Raw genomic sequence first — 20070 nt, 5'->3', positions numbered from 1 at the left:
TGACAGAATACGACGCCTGGATACTGAGGAATGCGGAGTATACCAAGGAGAATCTCGAGGAGGGAGCAACGGCCTAGGAATGAAATGTGTAGGCTGGCAAGCGTAGTATGAACGAATAACTACCATTAAATTCACAAGGCAAAATGGCTTGCGGGATAAAGGCGGAGAATCCACTCCTTGTCAATCTTCCTTGGGGGAAGAATGCAAGAGGAAGAAGAATGGAGTGGGTCTACACACTCGTATCTGCTCGAGCTATTCCCAGCAATTTACCAGAATCTCTCAGAACTCGCCGCTTGCAAAAATCTCCATTCATGTGGATTCTACAGGGGACGGCGACTGAATCTCTTCTTCCTTCTTCACCCCACGCATTTGAAATCACAGAAGGATTTCTCTTTCTTCCTGGCACACATTTGACTAAAAATCGCAAATGCAGATTGTATTGATACTATGGGTACTGCTTCTAGGTCAAACATGTAGTTTAGAAACTCCCCAAGGCCCCGAAGAAGAGGCTGAAGAGGAAGTCATTCTCGACATTACCAAGCCGAATCCTTCCTTCATTGATACCATTGCAAGGAACCCCTATGGAGTGGTTACAAAGATATACGTGCCAAAGAAGGGTTACAAGATCTTCTCAGTGGTGGAAAAGGAAGAACCCATTTGGCAAACGGACGGCCTCCGCTGCGAACACGTCGCCGTTTTAACACGTGGAGAGAGTGGAACTCATGTGAATGTTTATCTGAGAGACGAAAATGGTGAGAGAGTGTGCCTCTACTACGAGAGGGACGACGAGGCGAATGACTGGGACGAAGCCACTGAAGGCAACTTTTACAGCATTTTCCATCAGAGAGCATTAAGCGAGGCTGTGTTCGATTCTATAGAACTAGACGTTACTAAAAGGGCTACATGCGAAATGTACTTTGTCGCAGACTCTCAAAAACTGCCCTTTCTTCTCTTTGCCCCCAATGTCAGCTATCGCATAAAAAGCGTCAAGAATGGCACCGTCATTTGGAATGCAGGTGCTAATGACCAAGGCTGCATATACGCCTCGTTTTATCCGAGAGATATTCCCACTTTGGCCTATCTGGTTATTCAGTCCCTGGCTGAGGTCAGGGATCTCTACTACAAAAAGGTAGGTAATTCCTGGACGTCTGTTGACAAGAATGGGTATCTGGCAGATTTAAAACAGGCTGGATTTGATGAATCCCAAGTCAGTGATGAAATCACCATGGACATTGCGAATGTGGATAGTGACTGCTTCTACATTACCAAGTATCCGATAAATAGTTACGGTGTAAATTCATACGTACCGTCGCTTGGTTTTAAGCTAAAGTCCATCGCAGAAGGAAATGCAGACATTTGGAAGGTAGAGGAGGGGAGCAGTGCAAAGTGCATCAACGTAAATGTAGTTTATAAGGACGCAGTTTTTTGTGCCCTATTCATCCTCGTAGAAGACCCAAAGAATGGTCGTCATGTTCTCTACTTTGTAAAGAATGACAAGGAATGGAAGAATGTTAGTAAGGATGAGTACTATGACCGTATTGCAAAGGAGAACGGTTTAGAGCCTTTAGGAAAGATTGAGAATCCAAAGGTTGTAATGAGCAGTTTTAGAAACAAGGATGGTCTAAAGATTGCAACGTATTCTTCCGGGGTAGAAAACTCCAAGGGAGATGTCGTTCTTGTTCACGGCATTCGTTCTCATTTTAAATCAGAATTTTGCTCGGAGAATGTAGAATGGAATTTTGATAACTTTGGATTTCCAATTTCTCCAGACATTGGCGGACAATTTATGGATGAAACACATGTGAATGCCCTCATAACTGGACATAGACACCTGTTTGAACATGCCTATCTGGAAGGTATGGATGCCTTTGAGGCATCTCCAAGGTACGAGTACAGTCAGAGTTTAACGGCATTTTTCAATGGATTAGGATATAGTGTCTATGGTTTAGACTTGCAGTCACATGGCCTTTCAGAGTCCTTCTCACCAACCAGGTGTCATGCTCGAGAATTTATAAATTTTGCTCTTGATGTCATTCAGTTTGTGAGTATAGTGAAAAGAGGTAAATTTGAGGATTCCTCTGAAAAGTGGAACGAGGAGGTAGTCTACGAGAACATTCCTATGGATAGAAAAGTATTTTTGCTGGGAAACTCAATGGGAGGCAATATTGTCTTTCAGGCAGTTCAGGAGTTTTACAAGCATGCAAAAGAGGAGGCAAGATTTGTGGATGGTCTAATCTCTATTGCTGGAATGTTTAGCCTGGATCATCATGCAGATACGACGACAAAAAAGGTGGCAAAACATTTACTTGGAGCTGCCGCACGGGTTCAACCTAAAAAGGAAAATCCGTGTGACAAACTTCTAAACTATGGAGAGTTTTTTGAGCTCTTCACAAGGTACAGAGATCCATTCTTTTACGCCAAAAGACTTACATTGGAAACAGCAAATGCGCTTTTGAACGCTTGCAATGATGTAAAGAAGCCCAAGAACTTGGCAAACTATCCAAAGGATCTACCAACTCTATTCTTACACACTGACAATGATTTCTTGTGTGATCCAAAAGGTCCCCGAGAAATGGTTAATATACATCTAAAGGACCATTCAGATGTAAAATTGGTGGAGTTTAAAGCGTCAACACACTTTTTGACCGTCCCTCATTCCACGGTATTAACACAAAAATATTTAAAAGAATTGTTAGACAAGGCGATTGAGGCCTAGTATTTTATTTTAATGCAGTTTTAGCGCCGATTGTGTCGGCTAAATGTAATTTTTCAGATTTTACATCTCCGCAAGTCAGCCTATTTACAGATGAGCTCAGCGTTAATCTGGAAAAGCATTTTGGATTAACCAATGGTTCATAGAGTCAACCGTTTAACATTTTCCACTTTACGCAGTTAAATCCTCCCCTTATAGTAAACACTGCATAGCGATTCTAAACATCCTAGATCCAGAATCTCCAAGATTTACATTCGCGGAATAGTGCATATCTACTTGGAAAGTGAATGTTTGACAAATAATAATCCTCTAGCGTCACGAAAACAAATTATTAGAAATTACTAGTCTAATACAAAGCGCATACAGGCAAACATGTAAAATAAAAATAAAAGCTTCCTACAGCTTTACACCTAGTATGTTCTTTCAAACGGTGGAATAGTGTCCATATCACCACCCAGTGTAGAGTCTATTACATCTCTGTATGTTATTTTAACATCTTCCAAGTTTCCGTTCATGTATGAAAGTGTATGCTTTCTCCAGTTGGCATCGTCACGTTTTGGGAAGTCATCACGTGCATGCGCACCCCTAGACTCCTTTCTCGCTTCTGCAGAGACAACAGTTTGCATAGCAAGTGTTAGTAAGTTTTCCAATTCCATAGCTTCATATAAATCAGTATTAAAAACCAAAGACTTGTCCTGAACCTTTACATCCTTGTATGCTTTACATACTTGGCTGAGTTTTTCAACTCCCTCCTGTAGAGAACTTCCATCTCTGAAGACAGAAACATGTTTTTGCATTATCCTTTGCATAGAATCTCTCAGTTCAGCTACACTTGTACTTCCTGGTCCGTTTACAAGGTTTTCAACCCTATCAACACACTTATCAACGCATGCATCGATCGATGCTTCTAGGCCAGCTCCGACGCTTGGAAGAGACCCAGCTTGATTCGTTTCGTGAATGCTAAGTGCGGCACGTTTTCCAAAAACTAAAATGTCCAAAAGCGAGTTCGCACCAAGACGATTGGCTCCATGGACTGATGCACATGCAGCTTCTCCAGCAGCATATAAACCTGGTACTACAGTTGAACAAGACTTTCCATCATGAGATAATGCCTCTGCCTTCCAGTTTGTTGGAATACCGCCCATGTTATAGTGCACGGTTGGCAGCACAGGTATGTATTGCACATTAGCATCTACACCCGCAAAGATCTTTGCTGTTTCGACAATTCCAGGAAGTCTCTCGTGAAGAACCTCTGCTGACAAATGTGTTAAATCCAAATAAAGATGATCACGATTTGGCCCACATCCACGGCCTTCCATAATCTCGATAGTCATGGCGCGAGAGACAACGTCTCTGCTCGCCAAATCCTTCGCAACTGGAGCATATCTTGCCATAAAAGCTTCTCCTTCGGCATTTCTAAGGATACCACCTTCTCCTCTGCATCCCTCTGTGATAAGGCACCCAGCAGGGAAGATACCTGTCGGATGGAACTGCACGAATTCCATATCTTGAAGGGGCAAACCAGCACGAGCAACAGCTGCATTACCATCTCCTGTGCACATGTGGGCTGAAGTACAAGAGAGATAGCATCTACCGTAACCTCCTGTGCAAAGCACATTATGAGGAGCACGGAAAACATGGATTTCTCCATTACTCATTCTCATGCATACACAACCTACACAGGCTCCGTTGTGCATGATAAGGTCTAGCAAAAAATATTCGATAAAAAACTTGCATTGGTGATTTAGTGCTTGACCATAAAGGGTATGAAGCATAGCGTGGCCTGTTCTATCAGCAGCCGCTGCACAGCGATAAGCCTGACCACCCTTTCCAAACTTTAAAGTCTGACCTCCAAAGGCTCTCTGATATATCTTTCCCTCCTCCGTTCTTGAGAACGGAAGTCCGTAGTTTTCAAGTTCTATAACTGCTTCAGGTGCTTGTTTGCACATGTAATGAATGGCATCCTGATCCCCCAACCAATCTGATCCTTTGACTGTATCATAGGCATGCCACCTCCAGTCATCTTCACACATGTTACCTAAGGCTGCATTTATACCGCCTTGAGCTGCTACAGTGTGAGAACGGGTGGGAAATAGTTTAGATATACAAGCTGTCTTGTAACCCAATTGGGAGAGCTCAAGAGCAGCGCGGAGGCCGGCACCTCCAGCTCCAACTACTACCGCATCAAAATCATGATGGACGATTTTATAGCCTGAAAAAGTGTATGAATATATGATTATACAAGTGTAGTCGGTGAATATATAATATAGTGAAGCATATGGATTAGAGTGCGGATAAAGCCAAGAGATCACTTTGAAACCAAGTAAAGTCTGCATAGGGTCTAAGCGTTTCAGTATACCAACAAGAGAGTAGTCTAGAGGGGGAGTGTCTCTAATACCTACAAAGAGTAGGAAGTATCATATTACACAGAAGTAATGAGAGTTGTAGCTATAGTACCCCAAAACTTTTTTACTAGACCAACTATGGTTACTACCGTGGCTAAGCCTCCTGTAACACCTATTTTATCTGCATTAGATTTAATGAAGTTAGGTATCTGCTGAAAAAACTTCTGTATACTATCGGTAACAGAGCTATGTCCTCCAGCGCCATCTTCACCTCTAGTTTGGAGTGCTTTCTCCTCAGATAGCTTAGTAAGCTTCTCCTTTAACTGTCCGAGCTTTTGAGTAAGTTCATAATTCTCTAGTTTCTCTGTCTGTTCTAAATCAAGTCTCCAAGTAGCACCGTCGTCATCTCTACTATAATATACATATCTATCATCGCCTGTACCTCTCTTCTCTAAGCCAACCATGAGAAGATTTTCAGGCGTAAATCCACCATCAACAGAGTAGTACGCTGTTACACTTTTAAGAATGGAACTTGGATTTATGCCAGGTAGAGCCTCACTATTGTACCTGACCTCCTTAACCATAAAAGATTTATCCAGAACAGAGTGAACAAAACTAGTATAGTTCCCATCTATGTCCTTTCTTGTAATATTTATCTGCTGCCTTCCTCCTTCACTTCCTTCAGAAGGATCCTGATATGTAATACTCCGTTCGCTACTGTCGATACCAGTTCGTCCAACGTCTATGGTAACAGTTGGTAGTATTGTCTTTAGAAGCTCTAGTATAGTTGTATTATCAAATGGAGATGTTAGTTGATTACCTCCGACTTTAGTCCAGGTATGAGAATCAATGGAGGTTCTTTGGTACCATCTAGATGAATATGGAAGATAAATCAAAAGTGCCCTACTCTCTTCTCCATCCTTAGGATACCAATATACATTGGCTTGAGTCATACTCTGTAGAAACTCAATTCCAGCCTGTTCTGTTCCTCCATTCTGTAATCTTCGAATATATCCATCAGCAAGATAATGACGATAGTAAGAATAATCAGTAGCAGGATAGTTTGTCACTGTAATCGGCTTAGAATCACAACCGGTACAGTTGTAAGGAGTTCCACTACCGCTACCAGTATCATCTTTCTGTGAAATATCTACGATATGAGCCTTGTTGTGTCTACAGTTCTGTGTATCAAGTTCTCCCTTAAGGTTTTCAGCATCTATTCCACCAGCAGGTATCCATTGTTTACCTACTCCTCCAGCAGAAGAAAGTCTATAGTAGGAACGTGCAGTCGACTTTAACTCAAGTAAGAGGGGATTTCTGTGATTATTATCCCCAATCCAGAAGTAAACATAAGCCTCATTGTACGGTGTAGCATATACAGGAGGATCAAATGGTATATTAGTGCTACCATTCTTTGTGGATAGGAGTCTTATAGTAGATATTCCTCCTCCAGTAGCTTTGTGAGTGTACTTTTTGTAACAATCGTATATCTTTGACTCAGTGACTTGAATTTGAAGGGTTGGATTACTGTCTGGAGCGGTATCTTCTCCATTGGCATAGTAAGTGCTATTAGTTTCTGTGAGATTTAGTACAACAAGGTCCTTTAACTGGCCATTGAGATCTGGGAGTTTTGAACGGAGTTGGTTTTCTTCAGTGACACTGAGATAGTCTTCTTCTTTCCATCCACTGGAAATTGAAAGATTGATTCTTGTATAGTAAATATACCTATCATTCCCACTGGTCCTTTCAAGTCCCACTATCAGGGGAAGTGCATTAGTGGCATCATAGCCAAGGTAGTATACTGTGACACTTTTTTCATAGCGACCTGAATCATCTACTTTTATACTACCCTGTTTTACTCTACTGTAATATATTCCATCAATATAATGTGATTTGGTTGCAGGGGTGTGAGTGTATCTCTTGTAACCTTGTTCAGGTTTACCATCAACCTTGTGGATGTTTATAGTATTATTACATGTATCCGTGTAGCTTCCATTGTCCCGTGCCTGGCTAATATCTATATCAACTAATTTTCTTTCAGAATCACTATCTGTTTCATTACTCATCTATAATCCTCCATCTTTATTCACTAGTGTTTCCTAATAGTCCCTCCACTGACTTCCCTCTATACTCTCCATCCTTCCATAGTCTTCCTCATACTATCCTACTCATTCATTCTTTCATAGTAGTAACTCATTCATGTCTCAACTGGTGTGAGCAGAACGGTCAGTATGGATGTATACTGGAACTCTTCACAATCCATTACGTATTTATTTCACAACTACATAATCCCAAATACACATCCTATGATCCGCATTCTGGTCATCCATACGCTTCTTTGGAACTTTATCAGACATATTCCCGTATTGGCATTTTAGACGGGTACAAGAGTCAAAACCCCCGTAAAACTCGTCAAAATTACCAAGAATATGAGAAAAAGTATGAGAAGAGAAACTCAAAGTGCAGAGTAGATGCTGTGAAAAGTTACCTGAGCGAGCAGACGAGAACGCTCTTTTATATCCCTTTAACAAACTCGAAAACTTGTTCATTTTCTTAAGGATGCCCAAAAGTTATATTTACGATTTGAGATAGAGACTGAGAGTATACCATCCACCTCATGGCGATGACAGGCGTTACCGCTCCTATCGTCAGTAGTTGTGTCAACCCTGAACTAAGGACCACACTGTAACGCGTTGTTTCCATGGTTTTTTCTACAACCCCGAAGTACGTCTGTGTGTTTTTTCCTCACCTGTGCCGAGAATTGCAACTTTAAAAATTCTCCTGGAATTTTCGCTCCTTTTCCCATTCCTCGTCCTTGTGTGTCGATCCTTTAGTCCTTTTTATATTAAACCGAATTTTGGAGCGACTTGTCTTGTGTAGACGGCAGATTGCGGAACGTATGAGGATATTCGATTCACTTCCCGGGGTAATGGTAGGATTGTGTTTATGATGGCTTTGTCTACTGCTAATCTTTGAGGGTGGTCACTAAATTTGCCTGCTGAGGAGCCCAGGCTCCTGGTACGGCACTAGTGGCCCCGTTTGCTCTGTCTGACGATTCCCTTCATATCCAAATTTCTCGTTTATATGGACATTCATAGCGTATATTACATCTATAGAGTTCAATGGGACAGAAACGCAGGACGAATGTGTCCAGAGATAAAGATGGAATTAAGGTCTGTGATGGGACTCCGAAATCTCCCTCGGAAGTCCTTGAACCCGTGGTATATTCTATCAATAGCACGCCAGAATATTCACAAGAAGATAAACGTGGCTCTCTCTTAATAAGGTACCTAAACACGGTACTTTTAAAGGAGCGTCTATTGCATGCAGAAACCGTAGGTTACATGGGAAATGGAAATAAAAGGGTCTATCTTTGTAAATTCTCAGAGAATATTCAAAATGTATATGGAAAATCCTGTCATATTTACCATTCATACTTTAAAGCGTCTAAAAGTAAGCTAATCGGAGATGTGTTTAATAACGAATTTGATTCTCCAGGAAATAATGGTCTTGGGAGCATTGGTAGAAATGGAGATTTTAGATGCCAAAGTGACAGTACAAACTCTATAAAGAGTACACCTGCGAATATCAGTGTAGATTATGCACATTATAAAAAGTTGGTAAACAGACTTACATCAAGTGAAAATGGACAATCTATTGAAAATCAGGAAAATGATTCTAATAGCTATATCCATGATTTTAGATATCATGAGAGGATAAATAAGAATTACAGATGGCTGGATCAGGATGTTGCAAACTATGTTAATACGATAACTAATCCTGTGCCACCCCGTTTGTGGCAATGTCTTTACAATAAGACAAAGAAACAAATATTTAGAGTATGCAAATTTTTACACATTAACCTGCATGTTGCCTTCAATTCAGTAAGTTTATTTTCATCAATATTTTGTAATGTGACCTGTAAAACTGACAAACAGGTAAAGTCTCTTTTGAACTATATTTTTGGACGAGTTCCCAAGGATGCCACTTTTATGAATTCACTAAGAAGAAATTACACTAAAAATATAACTGATGAGAATATTGCCATAGTTGCCTCTTATACTTCCAATGATATACAGCCATCATACCTATGCATGCTTTATCTTACGGCTGCATTCTGTATCATTATTTCCCTTTATCAGCATAACACCAATGTTAGGTTTGATTTGATATGCATCCTCTATTTTATAACTTTCTTGGACACCATAGTTTGTAACGAAGAATCGCTAACAAAAGGTATTAAAGACGTAAGATGCAATTTTTCAACTGGAAGAAATATATGTAATATCGCTTCAAAGAAAGATTTTAACGGAAATAATAGTGCAGAAGAAATGAAATACAGCGCTTTAGATGATATATATCATGCAGAAAGTTTACCTTGCGTTTTAACTCCTGAAGAAAAGAACGAATTGTTGAAAAGGAAAGATGCAATTGATGATGATAACTTTGTTAAAAGTACAATATATTTTTATACAAATCTAATACAGCATAAATTTGGGGTTATAATTTCCGAACTTAGAAAAGGGAGATTGTTAAAAATACTAGATCAAAATTTGATTGGATCCCAGAGTTCCCTTTCACACTTTTTCCTATTATCTGCAGGAATAGGAATCTCCATAAATAGGATATTCCGTAGGACTGATAAAAAACCGAATATTCCAATACTTTTGCTCCACCTATTGTCAACTTCAGTGTTTTTAGAGTACACCATAGGAAATACCCTCTTTGCAAATAACTCATGGTATACAGGAAATAGGGATGAGAATGATCAAGAGCAGATTTTAACAATAACAAGCGAAAATCATAATTATACATCTATAGAAATTAGAAATTCTCCAGAATCTATAAAGGCTGCACTGGTGCTAAGATTTTGTATCGATGTTTTTTATTTCACAAGAAGTTTTACAGACAACAAATTCACTTTATCTGAAAACACCATTGTCCCTGATGTTTCTAATACCCCAAATAATCCTGACGATAGAGAAATCCTAGAAATTATGCACATGTACTGCAATACTCTAACTAACGAATCACTTCTCTATGTTAGAAATAACTACGCAATGATCTACTTTATAATGCTTCAACTTGATTGGACATCTCATAAATCTGGATTGTATGCTGAAGAAGATTATATACGCCATAACGAACTATTTAGCACATATGAGAGATATGTGTTCACAAAATATGGGCAAACTTTGGGTAAAATCCTTGAATGTAATTCTGGAAACAAATATGGGAAATTTCAATTAGCTTCTGATGAGCTTTCTCTAATGAAAAAATTTGAGAAGCACGAGGAATTTTATAAAAAGGTAGCAATATCACTTTTCAGTGGAGAAGAAGAATGTATTGATATGTTTAAAATATTCTTCGAAGAATCATTATGGACGGACGGAGAAATGAGAATGGATGATTGCTGCCATCTAGAAGAAAAATCTCTTCTACATTCAATTCATGATTCCATCTCTACAAAACTCTTACTGCGTACAACGTATTTGTCATATATGAGTATACTAAAAGGTAATGATCATGAGGATCGCTACATGTTTTCCAATGAGGTAACGGAAATTTACTATCCAGACATAAGGATGAAATATGCATGGAATCCCTATGATGCTATATATAGTATAGAGGCAATTAATACTCTAAAAGAGCTAATATTCCGCTCCAAGTTGTCTCTATTGGAAACATGGAATAGGTAATTTCATGGTCGCTTTATTCGAGACAATTCGTAGATTAAGCCGTGCCAGTTCTTCTGTATTCAGACTCTATAGGAATAATTTAAATATATAGAGATATTTATTGGATATAAAGCGTCAACATCTCCCTGATATTTTAAAATATAAAAGGCTAAATCCATAGATTTACAATAATTTGGAATATCCCTCAAGGCTCTTCAATAAGTATACCATTCAAATCAGGATGTTTAATATAATACGATATAATATCAATCATTAGTGTTATACCGCAACGTGATATTTATTCTTCAAGAGGACCATTTAATTCCAAAGTACAACTTTTATAAAGACTTTCATCAATATATTTATAATGTATTCTTTCTAATTTCAAAGATAAATTGCCAGTAAAGATCATAAATAATTAATACTTTGACCCTCTGTGTATACGACGCCACAACTAGAGGTGATGGAAAGAATTATTTACCATAAACTGTAATATAGTACAAAATGTGCAAATTTTAGTATAATGTAGTTTTAAACAGGTATAAAGTCGTTAAAATGGGTAGGATGGTGAATGAAGACAACAATGGTCAAGATTTTGACGAAAAATCACACGATTCCATACAAAGGGACTATCTCCGTATTTCTGCAGTGCTAAGTATTATATCTCACTCAAAGTTATCGCTACAACTAGAAGAACCAATAACTCCTTACGAGGAATCTCTTCTCAAGATCTTGACTGGAATAACTGTAGGTGGAAAGACAGTTTTGGATACTCATTCTATAAGTATTACACCTGGAAAGCTCGTAGGTGGCAATTTTAGCTTCAAATGTTCGAATTTGATGCCCCTATCATATTATTTGGAACCACTTGTTTACCTAGTTCCGCTTTCTTCCGAGCATACTTCGGTGAAATTAGAATTGCCAAGGGAGGGGGAGGGAAATGAAGAGTTTTACAAGCAATTTTCTACTCTCGAGGCGTTTTGTAGCGCTAGTACTCTTATCCTTCGCACAATAGGCTGTGAAGATGCATCATTCCGCTACAAGGAACCGTACGAAGTCATTTTTGAGTGTTCTCCAATACGTAAGATTGAACCTCTAGATTTGTCTAAAGAAGGCAAAACTAAAAGAATAAGAGGAACTGTGCAAGTTAGAGCTTTGCAACCCTCGCTTGGAAAGTCTGCGATTATCGGAGCAAAAAAAATACTGAGTGCAGTATGTGATAATGTTTGGGTTGCACTCGCCTCACCACCCGGAAAATCTGAGCCTTCAATTACCATTTCCTTGATAGCTGAAGGTACAAACAGTATACACACCGCAGATTCTACCGTATACGCAAAAGAGTTGGAAGTCAAAGAAAAGGCTAATAACTCATCAAAGTATCTGGCAAACTCAAGCCTTTCAAAAATATTAGAAATCGCAGGTAGAAAAGAAAAGGCTAAAGAAGATACTCCTGCTCAGGATGATTCAGAGTATGGAGATTCTTCTGTTCCTATACATGAAAAATGTGAGAGAATAGGCACAATTTGTGCCGAACGACTCTGCACGGAAATAAGCTTTGGTGGATATTTTGATACAACTCACCAGCATATCCCTTTGGTTTTCATGTCTTTATCTGGCGACCATCGTGTTAGTCGGTTGAGAATTTCAAAACTTACCAGATACACGATCATGTTGTTGAGGCAACTTAAGGAGTATTTCCGGGTAACATTCAAATTTGACGAACTTGAAGATGGACTAATTGCAAAATGCGTTGGCATAAACTATAACAATCTCAACATGAAGACCTTTTAGGTTATTCCAGACTAATTTATCCTTTTTAATCATTTCTTTATAGACTAAAACCCCGGAGTATTTATATGATTTTACCCATCTAATTCTGTTTTTGAAGCTCGGTGGCTAAAATGTTCATCGCTAAAACTGCTGGTGAATTTGAATGTGGCACAAAAGACTATGGAAAACTTGAGGTTTATCAGAGACTGTAATTGTCAGAGACACTGCAACTGTCTAATAAATGTTGATATTAGTATTACTGGAATCGGAAAGTGGCAAGAGAGTTTTAATGTACAGTGTATATCCATAGTATGGACGGAGGCAATCATGGATATACAACAGAGTCTACAAGCTTTACATGATCTCTGTGGCCTAGAATGGCACAAACGGATATGAAATAAGAATTAACGATCTTGAACGTTATCCGCTCTATATGCCAGAGGCAAGAAATGGGATAGTCGCTATGCTACACACACCTGCATAGAGAATTTGTAAATTGATATAGTTGATTAAATCTGCATTTTGATTCCAACTGCACAGCTAACGAGGCTATGGTTAATATTCCCCATCCGCCCAGGAATTCCTTCTGGACTATTCTATTCCTGCCACAAAAACACATCGCATAAACCTTTATTCGGGATTTTACTCTTGTCTCACTTTTTTGTATATTATTTTCCACTTTATTTTGGACTGTAGCTGCAAATCTCCACTGTGCACTTTTGTTCTATTCTCTATCGTGTTATTTCTATATTCTCTCAAAACATCCATTCTTTATCGCATATATTTTTTGTATAGTTAGCCTTTATTCACATTATACGGGTATTTGTTGCACATTCAACCCTGTAGAGGTATTGCCAAAGGTAGATACTTTTGGTTTCTACGGCGTATTCACCTTCCTCTTAATTTCAATACAAGGGGATATCACTGCAAGAATGGATTGTATTTACCCTTAGAAGCCCTCCGATAGCCAGAAAACCATGGAGAAGAGGGAAAGTAGCGGTCCTGTAGAACTACAGGGTCCTCCCTTGGTTGGAAATCTCGAACAAAATGGCATTTATATCACAGAACAACTGAATAATGGAGCTGAGTTCATGGAAAAAAAACCTACGGATTACAATGCAGTTGCATATTATTATACTGGGCTAAACAAGTATATCGTCTTTCTTCTCTACTGCATTCCAATATCAGTTGCATCAAGTATTTATTTTAATTGGTCATCCGTATCACGTTTGTTGATCAGGGCTGGTGTTTACGAATGGCATTGTTCAGAGGCTGATATAGCCGGGAAAACTGCGAGTCAAATAAAATGCGAAGCTCAGAGATTGAAAATATCACAGCTGTTGGTATTGACCAGAAGTTGTGATATGGTTGTTTCAGCGCTAACTGGATTTTTAATTGACAGATTTAGTCAAAGATATGTGCTTTTAACTGGTAACGTCTTTTTGGCAATGGGATGGATGTTGTTAGCATTCAATGGTAAAAGTAACCGTTTGGTCACGCTAGCATTTTTCTGTATTGGTTTATGTGCATCATGCGTATTCATGTCTGCACTAAATGTTATTAACCTTTTTAAGGACAATCGTGGGTTGGCAATCTGCTTTATTGTTAGTTTGGCAGATGATGTTTCTACTAATATTCCTCTCATATTGAATGGAATGTTTACCCTGCTCGGACCAAATCACTTTAAATATGTTTGCATATTCTATATCTTTTTTGCAACTATACCTACCACGATTATTGGATTCACAGCCATGCCCGTCAAGTCATGGACGACATGTATCAAAGAATACGAAACATTATCACAAGATGCCATGGAAGTCAAATCTTCAGAAGAGGAAGGCAGCAATCTCGTTGAAGCACTAGCTAACGAGGAGATTAGTGGATATGTACAGCGCAAAAGCAGATTTAAAATGCTTTTAAGCGATGGGTATGATCTATTGAAACCAATAATACCCTATGTAATGAGCAAATGCTTTTTTGTAACGTTCATCTGCTTCAGTATTACAAACTTTTCAAACTTGTTGATGACAAACCTGTTTCTGAAATATTATGATAACAGTGAAAACATTTTGTTTTTATCCGAGATACTCTTGTCTCTGCAGTTTGTGCCTGGGATCATGCTTGGATATCTATTTGACATCTTCCTTGTATCAAGGGTGAATTACACTCTCAATGTTTTCTCATTTGTCGCATTAATTCTCTTGTATCTGCGAACTAAGGTCTCAGGTTACATGTTCTGCCCTATTCAAGCAATGCTAATATGTGTTGACTTTTCGACGCTAATGGTGTACATTAATCTAATATTCCCCGTGGAGCACATGTCTACACTCACTGGATTCACGCTATTTTTGGATGGAATCGTCTCATTATTTACATCACAATTAGATCGTGCACTGCTAAGATCCAAATCTTCAGCGCCAATCTTTGTGGCAGCATCATTCGTCGCAACTCGTTTGCTTTTGTATGTATATCTGCATCATTTGATGAAGCCGATGCAAGAACCCATGAAACGCAGCGTATCAGACGGAAGTGATATTGTGATTGAGACACTATAGTCTTGGAGAGTAGATAGATGAATATAAATCATCGACTTTTGACTTACATGAGTAATTATCTTCAATGTTACAGTCTTCAGGGGTACTACTACCGAGTATTATAGGCCAAAAACGAGACAAGGCTCTCCAAGAATGTTGGTTCTAGACCTCTTTCGCGTGTGGTAAGCTACTTGTTTTCAAAAAATACGACTACCACCAGGATTATGGCTTGAATTTTTCCAAATTTCGAGGGTAGTTGGAGGATCATGATCCATCAAGGTAAGGATCTTGTAGGAATAGACTGTAACTGTTCCTGCGGTGAAGCCCGCAAGTATGGCCATTCATGGATATATTTGGAATGTGAATATGATAACAAGATTTTAAGCCACAATTTTAACATTTAGTCTACAAGAGTAAAGAGTTTATATGGACATGGAGGGGGTTTAGGTGTTTATTCTTCCTTATTCACCCCCATGCATGGTCTGTGTTCCTCTTCCTTTTTAGTTACTTTTAGACCTTTATGGCGAGAATGAGGTTGTTTTCACTGCTTTATACAATCTTATTTATCGAGCTAGCGAGGTCTAAAAAGAAGATTACCTTTCATCTGTTGGAACCAAACATTTTTCATACAACACTTGAGGTTCGTCAATACTCTGGAGTAGAGATCAAGAAGTACACACCAAGGAAGGGATTTCGTATAAACAAGGTTAAATATGGAGATAAAGAGCTATGGAAATCTAGATGGTTATATAGGGATGGTTGTAAAAGCATACAGTTTCACTCCAAGGGCGAGACAAAACTCATTTCTTTGTGGATTGTCAATAATAAGAACACATTAGACATTAAGCGTTTTCACAAGGTTGGTACAGACTGGAATGCCATTGGGTTGGAAGATTTTAATAACAAGATTCGTGAGGCAAAAGCTCAACCTACTCAAGAACAACCAGCAGCTAAGCATATACCTGATTACGAATCCAAGGTTGACATGAAGCTGTTTGACGTAAAAGAATCCAATATTGATGGCCCATTTTATTTGACATGCACGCCAAAGGAGAACAAGAATCCTACAAAGCTTGTTTATGGAGGTGAGACCATATGGGATGGAGGGGAAACGGCACTTTGCCTATCAGCTTTAATCTACTTTGATGGAGATAAACTGGGACTCGTGACATTGCAGTATAGAGAAAATGGAAAGGATAACACACTATTCCTCCATGAGGATGGAACACACAAATGGATTAATAACAAGGCTATACATACAAGAAAGCTTAATATATTGAACGAAGCGTACGGAAAGACTAGACCAAGGAGGAGAACTATTGGGAAAGATACCACTAGTGAGTTAACTCAAGAATTTCCTTCCTTACATACTACTAGTGAAGAACCTAAGGAAGCCTCTCCACAAGTCCCTCGGGCTCCTACTCCTCCAAAGCCAACTACTCCAGTTACTCTAGATCTCGTAAATCCAGACAAGTCCAAGGTATATGTAGATGATAACTCTGGTAGTGGAATAAAGTCCAAGAAATACTCTCCAAAGGACGATCATCATATATCTTCAGTCATAGAGGGAGAAGTACAAATTTGGAAGGTAGATGATCCAAACACAAAGTGCAAGCTTGCAAGGGTGTATGCTAACGACTCTACGGAACTTCTTTACCTAGATATTGACAACAATGGTCGTTTTGACTATCAGTATTTCGAAAAGGTAAATAGAGCGTGGAGCAATACTCACAAAATAGATTTTGATAGAAAGGTAAAATCCATGAAAGGAGATAATAAAAAAGATGAGAATCCCCCCGAATCAGAAGAACCTCCTAAGCCCGATCTCAAATCTAAGATTGACTCTAGTCTTTTCGATGTAGAGGAAGGTGAGGAAGATGTTGTTCCAGTCCTTAAACTAACAGCAAATGATGAAACCCATGAACTTACTTATGGAGGTGAAGTACTATGGGAGGATAAGAAGAAAAGATGTTCCTCAGCTATCCTGTATCTGGATGGATGTGTGCCTTCCCTTGTACTCTTAGAAACAAAGGATAAGAAGGATAAAGTTACAAAAGTCTATAGATACCATGATGGAAAACAGTGGAAAGATGGTAAAGAAAAGGACCATAATGCTAAGTTAAAGGTACTGAATGAAAGGTACAAACCTACCATTACTCCTACACCATCTCCTACTGGTCCTTCTGCTCCTGAACCTCCTAAACCTACTGTTGCATTCAAACTGGATATCACTAACCCTGACAGGACTAAAATAACAATTAGAGATGTTGCTGGGAATGGGTTGCCATACAAAGAATATGTCGCAAATGCTGGTTACCATATAAACCATGTTGTAGACGGAAAGGTTAATCTTTGGATTGCACCTCGAGGGCAACAGTGTATAGCAGTGAAATTCTTTATACAAGAAGCCGACACTATCATTGGCATATTTATAAAGGAGGGTGAGACAAAGAGACGTAAATGCATTGAGAAAGCAGATGGATCATGGAAGGATATCGATGGTGAAACATTTGAGAAGAAGCTAAAAGCAATCAGGGGAGGAAAATCTGTAAGATTAGTTGGGAATGATGGTTCAGAGAACGATGATTCACCCTTTGCTATACGGTCTCCTGATGAAGAAGAGGTGGCACCTAAACAGGGAACTGCCCAAAGCTCTGGGAATATGGTAAATGTGCATGCATCCGAGGTTTACGTTGCTCCAGCAAAGAGACAAAAGGTTGCCCCGAAACCCGAGGATGTTAAACAAGATATTAAACCTCCAGTTCAATCTGGACCTCTTAGAAATTGTGCTTTAGACCTTTTCAAACCTGACAAGGATGAAATAGCTGTTAAGGAAAGTGATTACCAAGGTGGAATAAAACTAAAGGAGTTTTCTCCACATGAAGGTTTAAAAATCGATCACATTCTTAATAATGGAACACCAGTTTTACAACTTTCAGAAGGCGAGGAATTTAGGTCTATACGTTTATATTCCAAGAGGAGTTCCCATCTACTCATGCTTACTATTAAAAAGGGGCAGGTTCCTGAGCACCAATATTATGAGAAAATAGCAGGAGACTGGAAACTCAAGAATCAACGGGAATTTAATCAGAAACTAACTGCAATGAAAACCTAAAAATAATGACAATACCCTAGACACTACTCACTAACTCAGCGAATCACACTAAAGTGCTTTAATTGTAGAATAGAAGGATAATTTAAAGATCACTCGTTCATCTATCTAAAGGATGGAGATACTCACCATTAATGCAGTAAAATCTGTCAATAGACAGAGCTATACACAGTCGTCCATGAGAATATCTGGACTGTTCAAATATTTGTTTGTTTCTCATACACAGCTACTATTCCATACTCTCCAACTTTAGCCATAATGTTTGAAAAGGAGTAAGTCTATAAGGTTAGTAACAATTTCTGTATGTCTAGGAAGAAGACTAAAGGACATCTTGGGAACATTCCTCACATTCCTATCATTATAATTCCACTTTATATCCTCTCTAAAGGTTGGATAAAGAAATTTACAATAGATCACAGTCTTTTTATAATAAATGTAATTCCAATTATTCACACATTTTAAACTCTGAATTTGTAATTTTAGTATATCTATTGGTTGTTTACGCTAATAGATGGTAAAAACTAGAGTTTATAGGATCTCGCTTATTACAGTTATACCATCTTTCTTGCACAGATGAGATTCATTTACATCTTCTACGAGAGCCTTTATAAAGCGCAAATAGTATGAATTAGGAGCCATAAATTGTTACACGATAAGACTTAATCTGTAAGAACATTAAAGACTGCATGCATATTACTCTAGACTAGGAAAATAATATCCGCTATTCGGCAGAGTGGTGATATAATATGAGGAAACACAGCTAAACTGGTACAAATACTACACAAACGTGCTATACAGATCCCTTTAGGCTTCTAGCCAACTTTAATGCTCCAACTCCAAGAAGACCAAGTCCCAGTACCCCTCCTACTAGTCCACCAACTACAACAGCATTATTAGCGGATTATGACCCTACATAAGCTTCAAACTTCTCCAATAGTTTAAGTATGCCCTAGGAATCGTCCTCACTAGTTGGTTCACCTTGGACGGGTCCCCAGTCATGATCTCCAGAGTCCACCTTTTTGTATCACGCATCACCGTATTTCATGAGAAACACATCTCTACTATGTAAAGGATAACTGTATGCAACTAATGTTTTAATTTTCTCTCGTATTACGATGTCATTCTGCCTAAATGTACCGTCTCCAGCCAATGTTATTGTGGACAATGTTTGTAGCATAATTTCCTCCTTTTCCATCATCATAACTGACATGACCAGTTTCTAATGTGTGCTTGATCTTTTTATATTTATTATTTACCTCTGAAGATTCTAATATGATTACTTTCTTCTCACATGAGGGGCATGTATATCTTGTCTCATTTGGGAGATATCTATGGAATGCACGGCATTCCTATAACAATTCTCCTTATCCAAAAACTTTAAAATATCTGAATCATCCATGTCGTATGCTTGAATCCAATTTTATGCATCGTAAGTTTTATAGTATTCATCTCCAAGCTGAAGGAGTAGAGGACTCATATATTTCCGATCAAGCTCCCAGAAATAGACTGTTATTGAATCGCTATCATAAGATTTTTCTAATCCATTCTGCCTAACTTCTCCCCTAAAAACTTCTCCAATTTGGGCTCCATGCTTTGGTTTATGCACGCATTTTTTATATCCTGGAAGAGTGTCAATATTCCTATGTTCTGTGACCTCAACAGAGCCCTTACCATTTTTACTATATTCATATTTAATATAATTACGATTTTTTGTATCTATGGATGTTTTTGGATCATATCCAATGTCTATTATAACGCCCATACTTCTCAAACTCTTGTTTGCTCACCCTCTCATATAAAAGCAACAATCGCTCCAGCTCCAACTTTAACCGCTCAAATGCCAATTTATAAACTTAGTAAACTATTCCTTTCCTTTACGGTTCCAGGTTAATACTAAACTTGGCGCAAAGCTGCCGTA

The 20070-nt window shown here is 38.6% G+C and overlaps 8 protein-coding genes across 8 annotated transcripts; 5 read left to right on the top strand and 3 right to left on the bottom strand.

Moving 5' to 3' along the window:
* Positions 1-427: 427 nt before the first annotated feature.
* On the top strand, positions 428-2716 carry BEWA_016010 (conserved hypothetical protein; the record flags this gene model as incomplete). Its single annotated transcript, XM_004832435.1, has 1 exon — positions 428-2716. The coding sequence occupies one exon, from the start codon at positions 428-430 to the stop codon at positions 2714-2716; it is 2289 nt and encodes a 762-aa protein (XP_004832492.1).
* Positions 2717-2802: 86 nt separating this feature from the next.
* On the bottom strand, positions 2803-5049 carry BEWA_016000 (flavoprotein subunit of succinate dehydrogenase, putative; the record flags this gene model as incomplete). The annotated part of the gene is made up of 1 exon (XM_004832434.1): positions 2803-5049. The coding sequence occupies one exon, from the start codon at positions 5047-5049 to the stop codon at positions 3124-3126; it is 1926 nt and encodes a 641-aa protein (XP_004832491.1). The 3' UTR covers positions 2803-3123.
* An 86-nt stretch (positions 5050-5135) lies between these two features.
* BEWA_015990 (hypothetical protein) lies at positions 5136-7124 on the bottom strand (the record flags this gene model as incomplete). The annotated part of the gene is made up of 1 exon (XM_004832433.1): positions 5136-7124. One exon carries the CDS (start codon positions 7122-7124, stop codon positions 5136-5138), a length of 1989 nt encoding a protein of 662 aa, XP_004832490.1.
* Positions 7125-8180: 1056 nt separating this feature from the next.
* On the top strand, positions 8181-10757 carry BEWA_015980 (hypothetical protein; the record flags this gene model as incomplete). The annotated part of the gene is made up of 1 exon (XM_004832432.1): positions 8181-10757. One exon carries the CDS (start codon positions 8181-8183, stop codon positions 10755-10757), a length of 2577 nt encoding a protein of 858 aa, XP_004832489.1.
* A 534-nt stretch (positions 10758-11291) lies between these two features.
* BEWA_015970 (RNA 3' terminal phosphate cyclase, putative) lies at positions 11292-12527 on the top strand (the record flags this gene model as incomplete). The annotated part of the gene is made up of 1 exon (XM_004832431.1): positions 11292-12527. The coding sequence occupies one exon, from the start codon at positions 11292-11294 to the stop codon at positions 12525-12527; it is 1236 nt and encodes a 411-aa protein (XP_004832488.1).
* Positions 12528-13483: 956 nt separating this feature from the next.
* BEWA_015960 (conserved hypothetical protein) lies at positions 13484-15061 on the top strand (the record flags this gene model as incomplete). Its single annotated transcript, XM_004832430.1, has 1 exon — positions 13484-15061. One exon carries the CDS (start codon positions 13484-13486, stop codon positions 15059-15061), a length of 1578 nt encoding a protein of 525 aa, XP_004832487.1.
* A 499-nt stretch (positions 15062-15560) lies between these two features.
* On the top strand, positions 15561-18155 carry BEWA_015950 (hypothetical protein; the record flags this gene model as incomplete). Its single annotated transcript, XM_004832429.1, has 1 exon — positions 15561-18155. The coding sequence occupies one exon, from the start codon at positions 15561-15563 to the stop codon at positions 18153-18155; it is 2595 nt and encodes an 864-aa protein (XP_004832486.1).
* Positions 18156-19572: 1417 nt separating this feature from the next.
* Positions 19573-19914, bottom strand: BEWA_015940 (hypothetical protein; the record flags this gene model as incomplete). Its single annotated transcript, XM_004832428.1, has 1 exon — positions 19573-19914. One exon carries the CDS (start codon positions 19912-19914, stop codon positions 19573-19575), a length of 342 nt encoding a protein of 113 aa, XP_004832485.1.
* Between the last annotated feature and the right edge of the window lie 156 nt (positions 19915-20070).

The sequence above is a fragment of the Theileria equi genome (genome assembly GCF_000342415.1).
Source record: "Theileria equi strain WA chromosome 4 map unlocalized gcontig_1105316255033, whole genome shotgun sequence".
Lineage (NCBI taxonomy): Eukaryota > Apicomplexa > Aconoidasida > Piroplasmida > Theileriidae > Theileria > Theileria equi.
Note: the sequence above shows the minus strand (reverse complement) of the source record. Positions and strands in the feature narration are given on the sequence as shown.